The 13,529-nt window shown below is 59.0% G+C and overlaps 1 protein-coding gene and 1 pseudogene across 1 annotated transcript; one reads left to right on the top strand and one right to left on the bottom strand.

The window, feature by feature from the left end:
• Positions 1-8,488: 8,488 nt before the first annotated feature.
• Positions 8,489-9,587, top strand: LOC139012977 (ubiquitin-conjugating enzyme E2 R2-like). The gene is made up of 2 exons (XM_070419153.1): positions 8,489-9,140; positions 9,496-9,587. The coding sequence occupies exons 1-2, from the start codon at positions 8,489-8,491 to the stop codon at positions 9,585-9,587; spliced, it is 744 nt and encodes a 247-aa protein (XP_070275254.1).
• A 2,034-nt stretch (positions 9,588-11,621) lies between these two features.
• On the bottom strand, positions 11,622-12,511 carry LOC139012978 (RNA-binding protein Raly pseudogene; annotated as a pseudogene).
• Positions 12,512-13,529: the final 1,018 nt, after the last annotated feature.

A 13,529-nucleotide genomic window follows, 5' to 3' on the forward strand; every position in this document is an offset into this window, starting at 1 on the left:
CCAGGCCTCCAGTGCCTCCAGCCCCGCATCCTGGGCCAGCGGCAGCGGGCAGAGTGGGAGCCTCTGGGCAGGAGCTCCTGAGGCCCAGGCTGCACTGGCTGAGCTCAGAGTCCTTCCCCCCCATCCAGTAGCCCTGCCCCTGGCAACCTGTGACCTCTGACCTCTGTGACAGGGGTGAATGCTCTGTGTCGGCACCGAGGGTCACAGCAGGACTCGGGGGTCCAGAGGGAGCTGGTGAGCAGGCGTCCCGGCATGAGCACGCGTGCATACACTCACACACTCACACACACACACACACGCACACGCACACATCACACGCACACATACGCACACACACATCACACACCCTCACACATCACACACACTCACACAAACGCACATACGCACGCACGCACGCACACACACGCACGCACGCACACACACACATCACACGCACACATACGCACACACATGCACTCACACACACATACGCACACATACGCACACACACATCTCACACACTCACACATACGCAAACACACACACACTCACACACACACACATCACATGCACACATACGCACACACATGCACATACGCACACACACATCACACACTCACACACACACACACACACACACCACATGATGGCCCTGGACCTGAAGGGCCCCAGCCACGGGGACCTGTGGGGTCCCGGCCCCGCCCCGTCTGACATTGTCCACACGCGGCCGCCCCGGGCGCGGGAAGAGGCCGTCCCACGCGCAGCGTTTTGTAGTTCCCGTGGGCCCCTCTGCACCTGCAGGCGGCTGACCCAGTGCCCAGCCACAGGCGTGCCCCGGCGGGAAGAGAGGTGCTGCCTGCGGGGGACGCGAGGGTGGTGGCCCCGGGCTTCCGGGTCCCTGAGGGTCAGTCCCCACCTGCCGGTGAGCAGCGGCCGGGCGGTGCCGCAGGGAGGGGCCTGGTACCGATGAGGGGGGCGGTGATCAAACCACAGATCAGGGTAAACAGGCGTGTGAACAGGCGCAGGGGGAAGGCAGAACCCCAGAGCCGGAGAAGGTCTCAGATGAGCGTCTGCACCTGCACGGGGAGAGCGGGACCGTAAGGCCCGGGAGTGACCGGCCCTGGGAGGCGGAGGCAGGGAGGACCTCGTGGGCCGGGAGCCTGCTCGTCCGTCCGTCCGGCGCCTCGCCCGGCCTCCTGTCAGGAGTTTGGAATTTGAACCGAAACCGTGCAGCCCGGCTCTGAACAGCACGTACGTTGGGAGCCAGAGGACTTTGTTCCGAGGGGACGGCAGGCCTTGGGTGAGGCAGCAAACATGGCCTGGCCGAGGCCACCGCCGGGCGCGGCCCTGCTTCGTGGCGGTGTCGGGGGGGGGGGGTCTCTGGGGCCGGGCTCACGGTCCCTGCTGAGGTGGTCCCAGGTGCTGGTCACCACACCCAGGGCCACTGCCCGAAACCCTACGGGGGTGAAGGAAACGGTGACAGACGGGCACGCGCCCCGACAGGCTCCCAGCCAGAGAGGCCACGGCTTGTGGTCCGACCACCAACAGTTTAGAAGCAGCCCAGCCCCTGCAGGTGGAAGCCGCGGGCTCCCGAGAAGGTGCTCCTAAGCCCGTGGTCAGCTTCACCCTGTTCTTCTCTCCCTTCCAGGCCTGTGTGAGCCACGCTGCAGAATGTCCCTCGATCAGAAGTGTCCACCTCACCCTCACGTGGGGCCACAAAGACGCTAGGGTCACCTCAGCTGCAGGCTGACACCCGAGGGACACAGAGCTGTCCGCGCCCACACACAGGGCTCCCCGGGCCCCGTGGGCGAGGCTGCCGCACCTGTTGGGCGGCCACACCTGGTGCACCTGCTGGCAGCCCCTCCCGGGCGCGGGGGGAGGGGGCGGAGGGAGAGGGAGGGAAAGGGAAGAGAGGGAGAGAGAGAGGGGGAGAGAGAGAGGGAGGGAGGGAGAGAAGAGGGAGGGACAGGGAGGGAGAGAAGGTGGGCTTCGCTGCCTCTTTTGGGGACCCTGGTCCCGTCATCTCCTCGCATCGGCCCCACCCTGAGGCCCGCGTCACCCTCTCTCGCCCCTGCCGTCCCATCGGGACCTCCTCGGGCTTCAGCAAGGGGGTGGGGACACACAGCTGAGTCTACAGCCGCTATGGAGCCGAGACGTCTGAGTGCCCCTGACCCGTGTCAGCCCCTCACAGACACGCGTGCTCCTGGCCGTGGAGAATCGAGAGCTCGTGGGGGGTCGAGACCGAAAAATCAAAAACGAACAGCGAACAAGTGGCCCCGCGAGGCCTCCCTGAGCGTCTGGGCCCCCGGCACCGCGTGCTGGGTGGGGACGCTGCAACGTGGATGACCCTCCAGGACACACACGTGTCGGTCTTTATGGATTCATTTCGCTTTTAGTCACTTACACCCTCCCACTCTTTACTGAATTTGAAAGGAATAAAACTGCGTTTCTCTTAAATATTTTACACCACAGATTTGTAAAGAAATGGATAGGCTTTATAGTCTAAATTAATGAGGACTGATCATGAGCTGCTTTAACTGAGTGTGGAAGGTGATCACTGGGGGAAGACAGGCATCTGTAAGTCAGGGCATTTCTCCCATCATGCCCGCTGCCCGGGTGGAAGGACTGACGCTGTAGCCGGAGAAACTGCGCCCAGTGACTGGGGAGGTGCTGGCGCCACAGGAGCAGCTGTGCCACGGAGAAGCTCGGGGTGAGAGGGGGTGTGCACTAGGCGCTGGGAGTGGCCTAGTGAGGCCTGGAGGGGACAGGGGGGTGGGGATGGGGGGGGACAGGGGGTGGGGACAGAGGGGTGGGGACAGGGGAGTGGGGATGGGGGGGATAGGGAGGGGGGACAGGGAGGTGGGGATGGGGGTGGGGGGATGGGACAGGGGGTGGGGCAGGGAGTGGGATCCTGGGTGAGGACGGGGGGAGGGCGGTAAGGGACAGGGTGGGGACGGAGGATCTGAGGAGACGGGAGGAGTCAGGCGTCCTCCGGGTGCTGGAACCAGCTTGTGCGGAAAGTCTAGAACCAGACAGACGAGTTGGGGACGTGGTGGCCGGGAATCCCCAGCCTGTGTGTCCCTGAGCCCTGGGGGGCCTGGCGGCGGCAGGTGGGTGAAGCCGATGGTTTTAGTAGAATCGGGAGTCGCATTCCTCCTGATGGCTCAGCAGATGCGAGGGGCTCCCCCCTCATGGAACTAGTGCCCCCCCCCCCGCGCCGTGTGCCCTTCTGTGCTGACCCGAGCGGGTCCCTGGGGTCTCTAGGCCAGGGAACACCCACTCCCCCTCGCCTTCCACAAAGCCCACTGCTTCCAAACGTGCCCACTTCTGTGCAGAACTCCTCTCGCTCCAGGAATCCTAATCTCTGTATTTCTCCAAAGACCTTCCAGCGTAAACAGCACTGCCCGCTGCTCTGTTCCCGGGCCACGCGGGGACCCGCGCTCAGGGAAGGAAGCAGTGCGGCTCGGATACAAATATTTAGACAGCGGGCACAGCGGCAATGCCAGGCCGTGACATCACCGTGTGCTCACCGTCAGATCCCACAACTGACGCTGCGGCTCCGGTCTGCCCCCGGGGCGCCTCCTCCCTCGGAGACAGAGCATTGTCCCCGGGAAAGCCGGGGGGAGACACCGTGTGTGAAAAGACTTCCCTGGGCCGGTCAGCCCTTCCTCAGAACACAGGGCACTGAACTGGGGCCTCAGAGAGCAAACCCAACAAGGGAAGCAACCAAGCTGGGCATCGACCCTAAAGCCCGAGAAGCAGAAACCCGGGAGGGGGAGTCCCACGGGAGCTCTCCCATCCGGACAGATGACAGCGAGACACATGTGATGGGCGCCGAGAACCAGCGCAGGTGACGGCCCAGCTCTCTAACGCTCGGCACACACGGTCGCCCGTCGAAGGTCTGCCTGGCGCGCAGGCGGACAGGGCCTCCCACACGGTCTCCCATTAGGCCTCCCTCACGCAGAGGCACCGGGTAGGGGCGCTGACCTACTCTCACGCCAGGCGACCAGGCCGGCCCCAAGCTCACGGGAAATGCCGGTCCTGGGCCTGGAGCAGAGACAAGCTCCAGGCAGCCTCAGACCGAATCTTCAGGGAAAAGGGGGACTAATGTTAACGGATCTGCTCCCTGAGGCCTCGCATCCCGCGGGCACGCCAGACCCGCAGGAACAGGACCGGACAAGAGCCATGTTCCTGCCACTCACAACAGGTTGATGGTTCCAGCAGACAGAAGTGACTTATATCAGTGGACATGCCAAATGCCAGTGGTGCCAACATCTGTAACACTAAAAACTGAAACTGTGAGTGACCCACATATTTCAGCACAAGGAGGGGCAGGGTCTCCTGAAGGCTCGTGGGTCGCACAAACACATTTGCAATCGCTGACGAGGAAACGCTTTAAAGGATATAATTCAATGCCACGTAGTAAACATTTAATGGGAAAGGTAAAAACATGAAGTGCTGACTTTGAAGCATGCTTGGAACTCTGGAAGGAGTCAGGTGACATGTGTGGAGCTCTGTGGACAGGGGCAGCTCGGCCGGCCAGCGAGCTAAGGGTGACCGACCGACCAAAAACCAACTTTCCCAACTGAGCTCAACGGTAGGGACGCTGGGCCTGCAGATTGTTGGGGTGGGAACATGTGTAAGTGATGTCGGCGTGGCGAATGCCGACAGGTGAGAGGAGCCACCGCGGACGCGGACAACGGCAGTGATGTTGCAGGAGCTCAGACTCAGGTGCCAAACGGCCGTGTAATTAACGAAGTTGTTGGGAGGGCTTTGCAGTTCCCGTCAAGTCGAGGGCGTCCCATACGAACAGCCCGGTCAGGCAGGAGCCGTGCCAACAGCGTTCAGATGGCTGAACATAGGTGCTTATGTGATAATTACATAGCTCAGGGAACAAAGGGGATCTACCTTATCATTTTAAGGCATATGCCTGGGGTGGGTAGGGGCTAGGAGGGGGTGGGGAAGGAGAGGGGAATGGGAGATATCTATAATCCCATCAACAACAAAAAGTATATTTAAAAAAACTTCGAAGCATAAAAAAATACTGTTTCCTGCACTAAATAATAACCATCACAATAAAACAGGTCGATCCACATATTCATTTAATTTACTGCTCAGTAACCTATTTTGACTCTCCCCTGTTGCATCAAGTGGGACCAGGTCAATGGTTTATACCAGCAGTTCTCAACCTTCCTAACGCCGCGACCCTTTCATACAGGTCCTCATGTGGTGACCCCCAACCATAAAATTATTTTCGTTGCTGCTTCATCACTGTCATGTTGCTACTGTTATGAATCATAACCTAAATATCTGATATGCAGGATGTATTTTCATTGTTACAAATGAACATAATGAAAGCATAGTGATTAATCACAAAAACAACATGTTATTATATATGTGTTTTCCGATGGTCTTAGGCGGCCCCTGTGGAAGGGTCGTTGGAACCCCGAAGGGGTCGCGACCCACAGGTTGAGAACCGCTGGTTCATAGCATTTGTAGGGCAGGCCTCCGACTCTTCCGAAGATGCTCACAGCCTCAGGTGTGAGGGCCCGGCCCGGGAGGGGCCCCCTTAATCCCGAGCCCACAGCTGGGGGGGGAGAGGTCACTGTCTGACCTGCTCGTGGCCTGAGGTTAGGTGACCTGCTGGGAACTCAGGTGGCAGGTGACCCACCAGGCCAATCAGCTCTGCTCCGGGGAAGGCGGAGGCCAGTCCACCCAGAGGCCTTCCCCCGCCTGCGCCTGGCACCCCCAGGCCTGGAAGGGAGACCGCCGGCGGGGGGACCCCAGCCGCCTCCGCCGCTCGCTCACCTGCCCCGACAACCCCAGCCTCGGAGGGTCCCCGGGCATCGCTGCCACCTCGGCCCAGTGATGCGAGGCCCGCGGAGGTGCGGGTGACAGCACGTCCGGCCGCCGGTCAGCAAGTCCGAATAATGCCCATGACCCACGAGAGGCCTCCGGGCGCCAGGGGCCACTCACCTCTGGGCAGCGGGCGGCCTGCGGAGGCGTGACCTCCAGCTCCCGGGCGAGGACCGGCCCCGGGTCCCAGCTGGTCCCGCGTCTGAGCCCGGGGCGTGCGGCACCCACGCGGGCGGCGGGAACCCGCGGCGGGGCCGGGCTCCACAGTCACGGCTGCGGGAGCCGCACCGGTCGGCGCGGAGGCCCCGAGAGCCAGGAGCCGGAGCCGCAGGCTGCCAGCCGGTGCATGGAACCGCGGGCCCAGGGGCCAGAGGGCTAAGTCCGGCCGCTGTGGACTCAGACCCGCCTTCCCGAGCGGACGGCGCCTCCGTGCCCCGCGTGGGCTCCACACGCGCCCGGTGAGCAGGCCCCGGCACGGGTCCCATTTCAGCCAGATTCGGGGGGACGGCCCCACGTTCCCACACGCGCTGCTTCACCAGGTCGCCTGTCCCCACACGGGCCCAGGGCAAAGCCAGTGGCCGGAGGAAAGGGACTGGCGGCCGACTCTGGACGGACCGGGCACACACTGCCTGCCACGGGGTCAGGAGGTCGTGGATCACGTGGCCACGCCCACCACGGGGTCAGGAAGGTGGTGGATCACGTGGCGGATCACGTGGCCACGCCCACCACGAGGTCAGGAAGGTCGTGGACCACATAGCCATGCCCACCACGGGGTCAGGAAGAGCCTGGACCACGTGGCCACGCCCACCACGGGGTCAGAAAGGTGGTGGACCACGCGGCCACGCCCACCACGGGGTCAGGAAGGTGGTGGACTTGGGTGAGCAGCATGAACAGCTGTCACACGCTTAACAAACATCAGCTGTTACTGCTCAGAAAGCCCTGCTGCTGACCACGCTCTGACCGAGCGGAGAAGGACCACTGCACAGTCATGGGACACAGATGCTGTAAATAGTGTCTTTGTCTTCAAATCTGAAGGAAAGTCAAGATGACGTTTTTGTTTCTCTCTGTGATGTTTTTTGGCCGCCACCTGTGTCCTGTGGGTAACAACTTCACAGAGGCTCGGCCGATCCAATCCAGGAACAAGACCTGAGGGCGAGCGTGGCTCCATAGACCCGGCCTTGAGCTGCATTCGCCGGCTGTTGAAGACCCGGCCACCAGCTTGGTACCGATCGGTCGGAGCTGGTTCGCTTCCTTTTGCACCGACGGGAGCACAGAGCCTGCGCACTGGCCCTCGCGCCGTCTCCTGGCAACAGCCTGTGCTGACGTTGGAATTCCCGCTGGTGGTAGCACGATTGGGTTCGTGGTCACCTGGGCCTCGGCCCGCAGTGAGTTTCACCCGCCCCCGAGCAGCTGCCAAGCGTGGGGAGGACCGGATGTGTTCAGTGATCATTTCACCAGTCAGTGCATCGACCCCTATGCCCCTCTGGTCTGGGTCATTTGTCACAGAAAACCCAGTTAGTTTCCCCCATAAATGAAGTTGATGAGTCGGCAAAAATGCAGCGTTGTCCAGAACTGAGGTGAACATGGGGGCGAGAAGAGGGTCTCCCAGGTGAAGTGCAGAGAAGGCCAGAGGAGGGTCCATGGTGAGGCCCACAGTGAAGGTGCTGGGGGAGCATCCTCCCGGCAGCTGAAGATGCTGACCAGACCCCAGCCTCCTGTCCATGCATCTCCAAGCGTGCAGTCTAACCTGCCAGAAGCCGGTCCATCCTTGCTGCTTGACACAGTTGCTGCAGGGAAGAAACATCTGCACAGCGTATGTTTCAAGGCACCTGGCGTATATGGCATACTGTTCTTAATATGTTTGCTCCCCTTCTTGGCGCTATGTGTTTTAACCAAGGTCACCTCTCCGAGAAAGGTTGTTTCCCCAGGTAGGGATTTTTCCCTGAAGTTAGGAGGGAATAAAACCCCTTAACTAAGTGCCAGGCGGGTAGTTAATCACTTTAACTGCGAACAATCACCCTTAAGCTACATAATCTTTACTCCCTGGAATGGAGATAAGAAACGCCCTAACCTTTGGAATAGAAATTGATAGGATTAAAATCAACTGGTTTAAATACAGATGTAACAAGACAACAGGACACAGAACCTGGAACCTTCTCCAGAACAGAGTGTCTTGGGAACTCACTTGGCTGAGGAGACTTCTGGAAGAAACTGCAACCACACATCAAGGCTTGATCCTTGAGCTGACCTCTTCCTATTTTTCCTGCTACAGAAAGCCCTGCATCTGCTCCTTAGGTGAGTGCACCATTGCCCATTTGCACTATTCTAAAGAAAAACAGCGGCCGGGCGGCCCCAAAGAAGAACGAGAGGGTGGGCGAGCGAGTGAGCGAGCGCGGCGCTCCCGGGGAGGACCGGGACCGGAACGGGAGTGAATTCCCCTAACTCCTTCACCCTCTCCCTGCACCCGGCCCCCGTGTGAGGAGAACCCGGCCCGGCCAGGCCTGGCCCGCGTCCTGTGTGAGGAGCACCCGGGAAGCCCACGTGCCGTCTTGGGCCTGGTGCGGCTCGCTGGGTGTGTGAAGACTGGGGCAGGTGCGGCCCAGCCCAAGGGCAAGCCGAGGGGAGGGGCCTGGTCCAGCTCGCTGCCGCCGCGATGGCCCAGAAGCAGACGACCAGCTTCCAGAAGGCCCTGATGCTGGAGCTGAAGTCCCTGCAGGAGGAGCCGGTGGAGGGCTTCCGGATCGCCCAGGTGCATGAGTCCGACCTCTACAACTGGGAGGTTGCCATCTTCGGACCCCCCAACACCCTCTACGAAGGCGGCTACTTCAAGGCGCATATTAAATTTCCTATTGACTACCCATATCCACCACCTACCTTCAGATTCTTGACCAAAATGTGGCACCCCAACATTTATGGGAATGGACATGTATGCATTTCAATTCTTCATCCACCCGTAGATGACCCACAGAGTGGTGAACTGCCCTCCGAAAGGTGGAATCCTACTCAGAATGTCAGGACTATCCTGTTAAGTGTAATCTCATTGCTTAATGAGCCCAACACCTTCTCCCCAGCCAATGTGCATGCTTCAGTTATGTTCAGGAAATGGAGGGACAGTCAAGGAAAAGACAAAGAATATGCTGAAACCATTAGAAAACAGGTTTCAGCCACTAAAGCCGAAGCAGAAAAGGATGGAGTGAAAGTCCCCACGACCCTGGTGGAATATTGCATCAAAACTAAAGTGCCTTCCAATGACAACAGCTCAGATTTGCTTTATGACGACTTGTACAACCTTGACATCAATGATGAATGAAAGGGCGAGGGCTAGGCCCTCCATCTTGCCCCAGGGTAAGTGCTCCATCTTACCTTGGCCATGTGCTTGGCAAGGAGCTTCTTCCCGGAAGTCTAAGCCTCTGCTAGCCACACCCAGGAACAAGACACTGACTTGCGCCTGGCCAATCGGCAAGGCCACAGCCCTTTCTCCTCCCCTTACTCCAACCCCCTATAAAACCCCTCTCCACACAGAGTTCTCTCTCTCTCTGCTTCCTGTTGCTGCGTCGGCAAGAATGGGGAGCCGAGCTAGCTCGTATAAAGACTCATATGCTTCTGCATCGGACTGGCTGGCTCCCTGATGTGGTTTCTTGGGGATCCTGAAATCTGGGCATAACAATGAAGATGAGGAGGAGGAAGATGCCGACTGTTATGATGATGATGATGATGATGATGATGATGATTCTGGGAATGAGGAGTCGTGACCTGCTCCTTCGAAGCCTCTGGACTCCCCTGCCATCTCTGGCCAAAGGGAGGGGAGCAAGTGGGGACCTAGCAGTGGCCCCTCAGCAAAAACCTATCACAGGGGGTGGGGAGAGAAAACAAACATGGCTCCTGCTGACTCCCCTTGTGGATCTCAGTTTGCTCCTTTTTATGGATCTCTTAATGGAGAGAAGGTAATTGTGAACGAAAGGGGCCACATGCTGACCTGACAAGCTCAGGGGAGGCCTGCATGGCAGTTTTGCAGACTCGGAGACCTAAAGTAACCACAAAGGATGGTCTGAAATTAAACTTTAACTAAAAGCAGTGATGGTGGCAGTTACGTCCTAGGCCAGTATCTTCACTGACAAGGTCAACCTTTACCTTAACTGAGCCTATCTGTCTTTTTGCATCTATGATAACAGACCCTTGAAATGTCTGGGTAACGTGTAACTTCCCTTTTTCTGGAGCCCCTGGGGCACAACCAAATGTGCTGGGCGCCAGGACAGATACCACAAATTCCTTCACTGTTATGTTAATTGATCCTGCACCCACCTAAGCATGTGTCCATCATTTTACTTTTATCCAATCCCAGGGATTTCCCTGCTTTGCTTTATCCCTCCTCCTTAATCTATCACCAATGAATTTCATGTAACCCACCTATGTCCCTCCTTTGATTGCAAATGTATAAATACAAATGTAACCCCGCCATTCTCCGGAGCATTACCTCAATTCGTTGAGGTTCTGCTTCCTGGCATATGTCGACAGTTTGGCTCAAATAAACTCACAAAAATTCTTAAAAAAATAAAACACAGAACTTGGCTGGAGAACCTAGCTGTGATGATCAACTGAACGCTGCCTCCGTGTCATTCCTTCTTCACCGACTCCATCCACACCTTTGGGAACCCCTGGACCTGCTGGGGCTGGACCCCAACACTAACACGTGTTAATACAAGCACAACTGTGTGTCTCCTTCCTTTGCCAAATGTGGAATTCTGCCTACCCAGTAACCCATAGTATCTGTTCATGATAATGCTATAGATGAGTGGATGGATGGATGGGTGGGTGGATGGATGAGTGGGTGGGTGGATGATGGATAGATGGATGGGTGGGTGGATGGTTGGGTGGGTGGGTGGGTGGGTGGGTGGGTGGATGGATGGATGGGTGAGTGGGTGGGTGGATGGGTGGATGGGTGGGTAGATAGGTAGGTAGGAGGATGGATGGATGGATGAGTCAGTGGATGGGTAGGTAGGTGGATGGATGGATGGATGGGTGGGTGGGTGGATGGGCAGATGGATGCTACATGCTCCATGGGTGAATGAACTCAGAGGGGGCAGCTATAATCTAGTGATCTGGGTGGAGAGGCAGCTTAGGGTGTGATTAAGAGCAAGGCCTGAGGAGCCCCCCTGCCTGTGTCTAAATCCCAGCGCCCAACACCCTCCCCCCATGGCCCTGGGGACTCCCTCCCTGCTCAGACTTCTGACATGTAAAACATGAGTGGGAACAGGGCTGTGGTGAGGATGCAATGAGCTAATCCATGGAAGGCACTGGGAACAGGTCTGCCGTATATTCACGACAACATGAGTCATTGTGACCGAGAGGCAGAGCCAGGCAGGGAGATCTGTGAGCGCCCATTCAGGGGACAGCCCACACGGACTCTGGACAGAGGGCTGGGGAGCCGGCCTGGAGCCAAGAGTTTTCATAGTTTCACAATCACTCCTCACCTTTGACCTCGGCACTCCAGGCTGCCCGGAAGCCTGCGGAGCACTGTGCTCCCTGGCGGGCAGTGAATGGGTCCTTAGGACGTTCTCCAGCTGCCTCCCCGGGGAGGACTGCTCCTCACACATGCAAGGCTCTCAGCGCGCACAGCTCCCCGGTCCCTCCCTCTTCCCTCGAGGCCGCCCACGAGCCCTGTCTCTGCTGGAAAGCTTAGGAGGACCCTGTCGGGACCTGAGACAGAGGACGGGCAATGCCAACGTGGAGATTCCTGACGGGAAGATCTGTGTTTCTCATGCCCAGGTGTCTTCGCCCTCCGCCCCTGTCAGACTGCTTACTGCAAGGCCCCTTCCTCTGCATCTGTGTCCTGGCTGTGCTCCAGCTCTTCCTCGCTGTGTGTCAGCAGCCCCTCTTCATCGCCGTCATCTCAAACCTGTGCTTCTCCCTGGGGTGTGCCTGCCTCAGAAGTTGTGTCCTCTTGGGGGGCCAGTGGCCGGCTGCTGTCACCACTATTGCTGCTGCTGCTGTCGCCTTTCTTCTTGCCATCTGGGCTGGCCTTCTGCTCCTCAGCAATCTGTTCCAAGCGGCCCAGCAGGGCGTCAATGTTGGACTTGATCTGTGTCAGCTCTGTCTTGATGGCCTGCAGCTCACTACTCTTTAACTTAATTTTGACTGAGCTGGTGGTGATGGCTGTGGAGCGGGCAAACAGCTTGACTGGAATGGTGGTTTTGACACGTCGGACCAAAGGGACTGTGACCCGGAGTCACTTCACAGGGACAGCCCTGGGCACAGGCACTGGTGAAAGGCCCCGATAGTCGAAGAGCCTGTGGTAGAAGTCGTCCCGGTAGTAATCATAGTCAAAGCTGTAGCCACTGTAACTGGCAGATGCTGTTCTCTTTAACCCCTTGGGTGTGTTGGGCTTGGGCTCACCAGCCATGCTGATGTCCAGGGTCTGCCCTGCCAGCGCCCGCCCATTCTCTCCCAGCACAGCTGCTCGGGCATGGCGCTCGCTGGCATATTGGACAAAGGCATAGGCCTTGTGCCCAGAACAGCCGGCCACACGGCCAGACTTGGAGAAGATATCCTCCACATCTGGCTTCTTCACCACAGCTGTGTTGAGGTTTCCGATGAAGACCCGAGAGTTGATGGACTTGGGGTCATTCTTGTTGGTTACGTTGCTTGTCTGGATCTTCATGGACGTGGTGGGCACCGTGCCAAGGTCTAGCGGCAGCCGCGTGGTGCGGAAGAAGGCCTCACCCCCACGCTCGCCAGGCTCCCCGGGCTGGGCTTGGTTAAATACTGGCTGGGTGATGGGTGATTGAGTAATTACGCTGAGGAGCCTCTGGGAGCCCCAGGTGCCCGCCCTCAGGGTGTTCGCAGAACCAGCTGGGCCAGATGCTCTCCACCTGCCCAGGGATGAAGCTGGAAGCCTGGGCTCCTCACAGGCCCCCCGTGGTCAGGCCACCCCCTGCCTCCAGGCTGCTGTAGTTGTCATGACAGGGGCACAGCGCCCGCCCTGCCTCACCTTCGGTGGCTCAGGGGGCTTTGCCGATGCCAGCGTGAGCGAGTCAGGCTGAGCCAGGGCGATCCTAGGGGCACCGTCTCAGCACCTGGGCCCCTCCCCACCCAGGCCGGTGTCACTCTCCTCTGAACGGGGTTCCATGAGCAGCCTGCCAGGCCGTGAAGACCCTGGAGCCTTCATGTGGCCCCAACCTCAGCCCCTGTGCTCACCACCACCTTTGTGGCAGCCACAGTCCCCTGGTCTCCTCAGGGGTGACCTCGTGTTGCCTCACCTGAGCTCAATCCCTGATGTATGTGATGCTGTTGCCCCATTTTGCTTCCATTAAAAATGTCTGTGTATTTCCAACCCTCAGCCACCGGCTTCCGCCAGCGGAGGCAGCCTGCGCCCTGGGCGAGGTCACCTCTGAGGAGACCAGGGGCCTGTGGCTGCGACAAAGGTGGTGGTTTGCACAGGGGCTGAGGTTGGGACCACACCAAGGCTCCAGGGTCTTCATGGCCTGGCAGGCCGCCCACAGGACCCCGCTCAGAGGAGAGGGACACCGGCCTGGGCGGGGAGGGGCCCAGGTGCTGAGACGGCGCCCCTAGGATCGCCCTGGCTCAGCCTGACTCGCTCCCGCTGGCACCGGCAAAGCCCCCTGGGCCACAGCATCAGCCACCAAACAGGAGCAGAGAAGCCGGCCTCAGCGGGTCTCCCCGTGCTGTGCGCCTCC

Source organism: Myotis yumanensis, unplaced genomic scaffold (genome assembly GCF_028538775.1).
Source record: "Myotis yumanensis isolate MYYU_CA2020_CCGP unplaced genomic scaffold, mMyoYum1.0.hap1 SCAF_6, whole genome shotgun sequence".
Classification (NCBI taxonomy): domain Eukaryota; kingdom Metazoa; phylum Chordata; class Mammalia; order Chiroptera; family Vespertilionidae; genus Myotis; species Myotis yumanensis.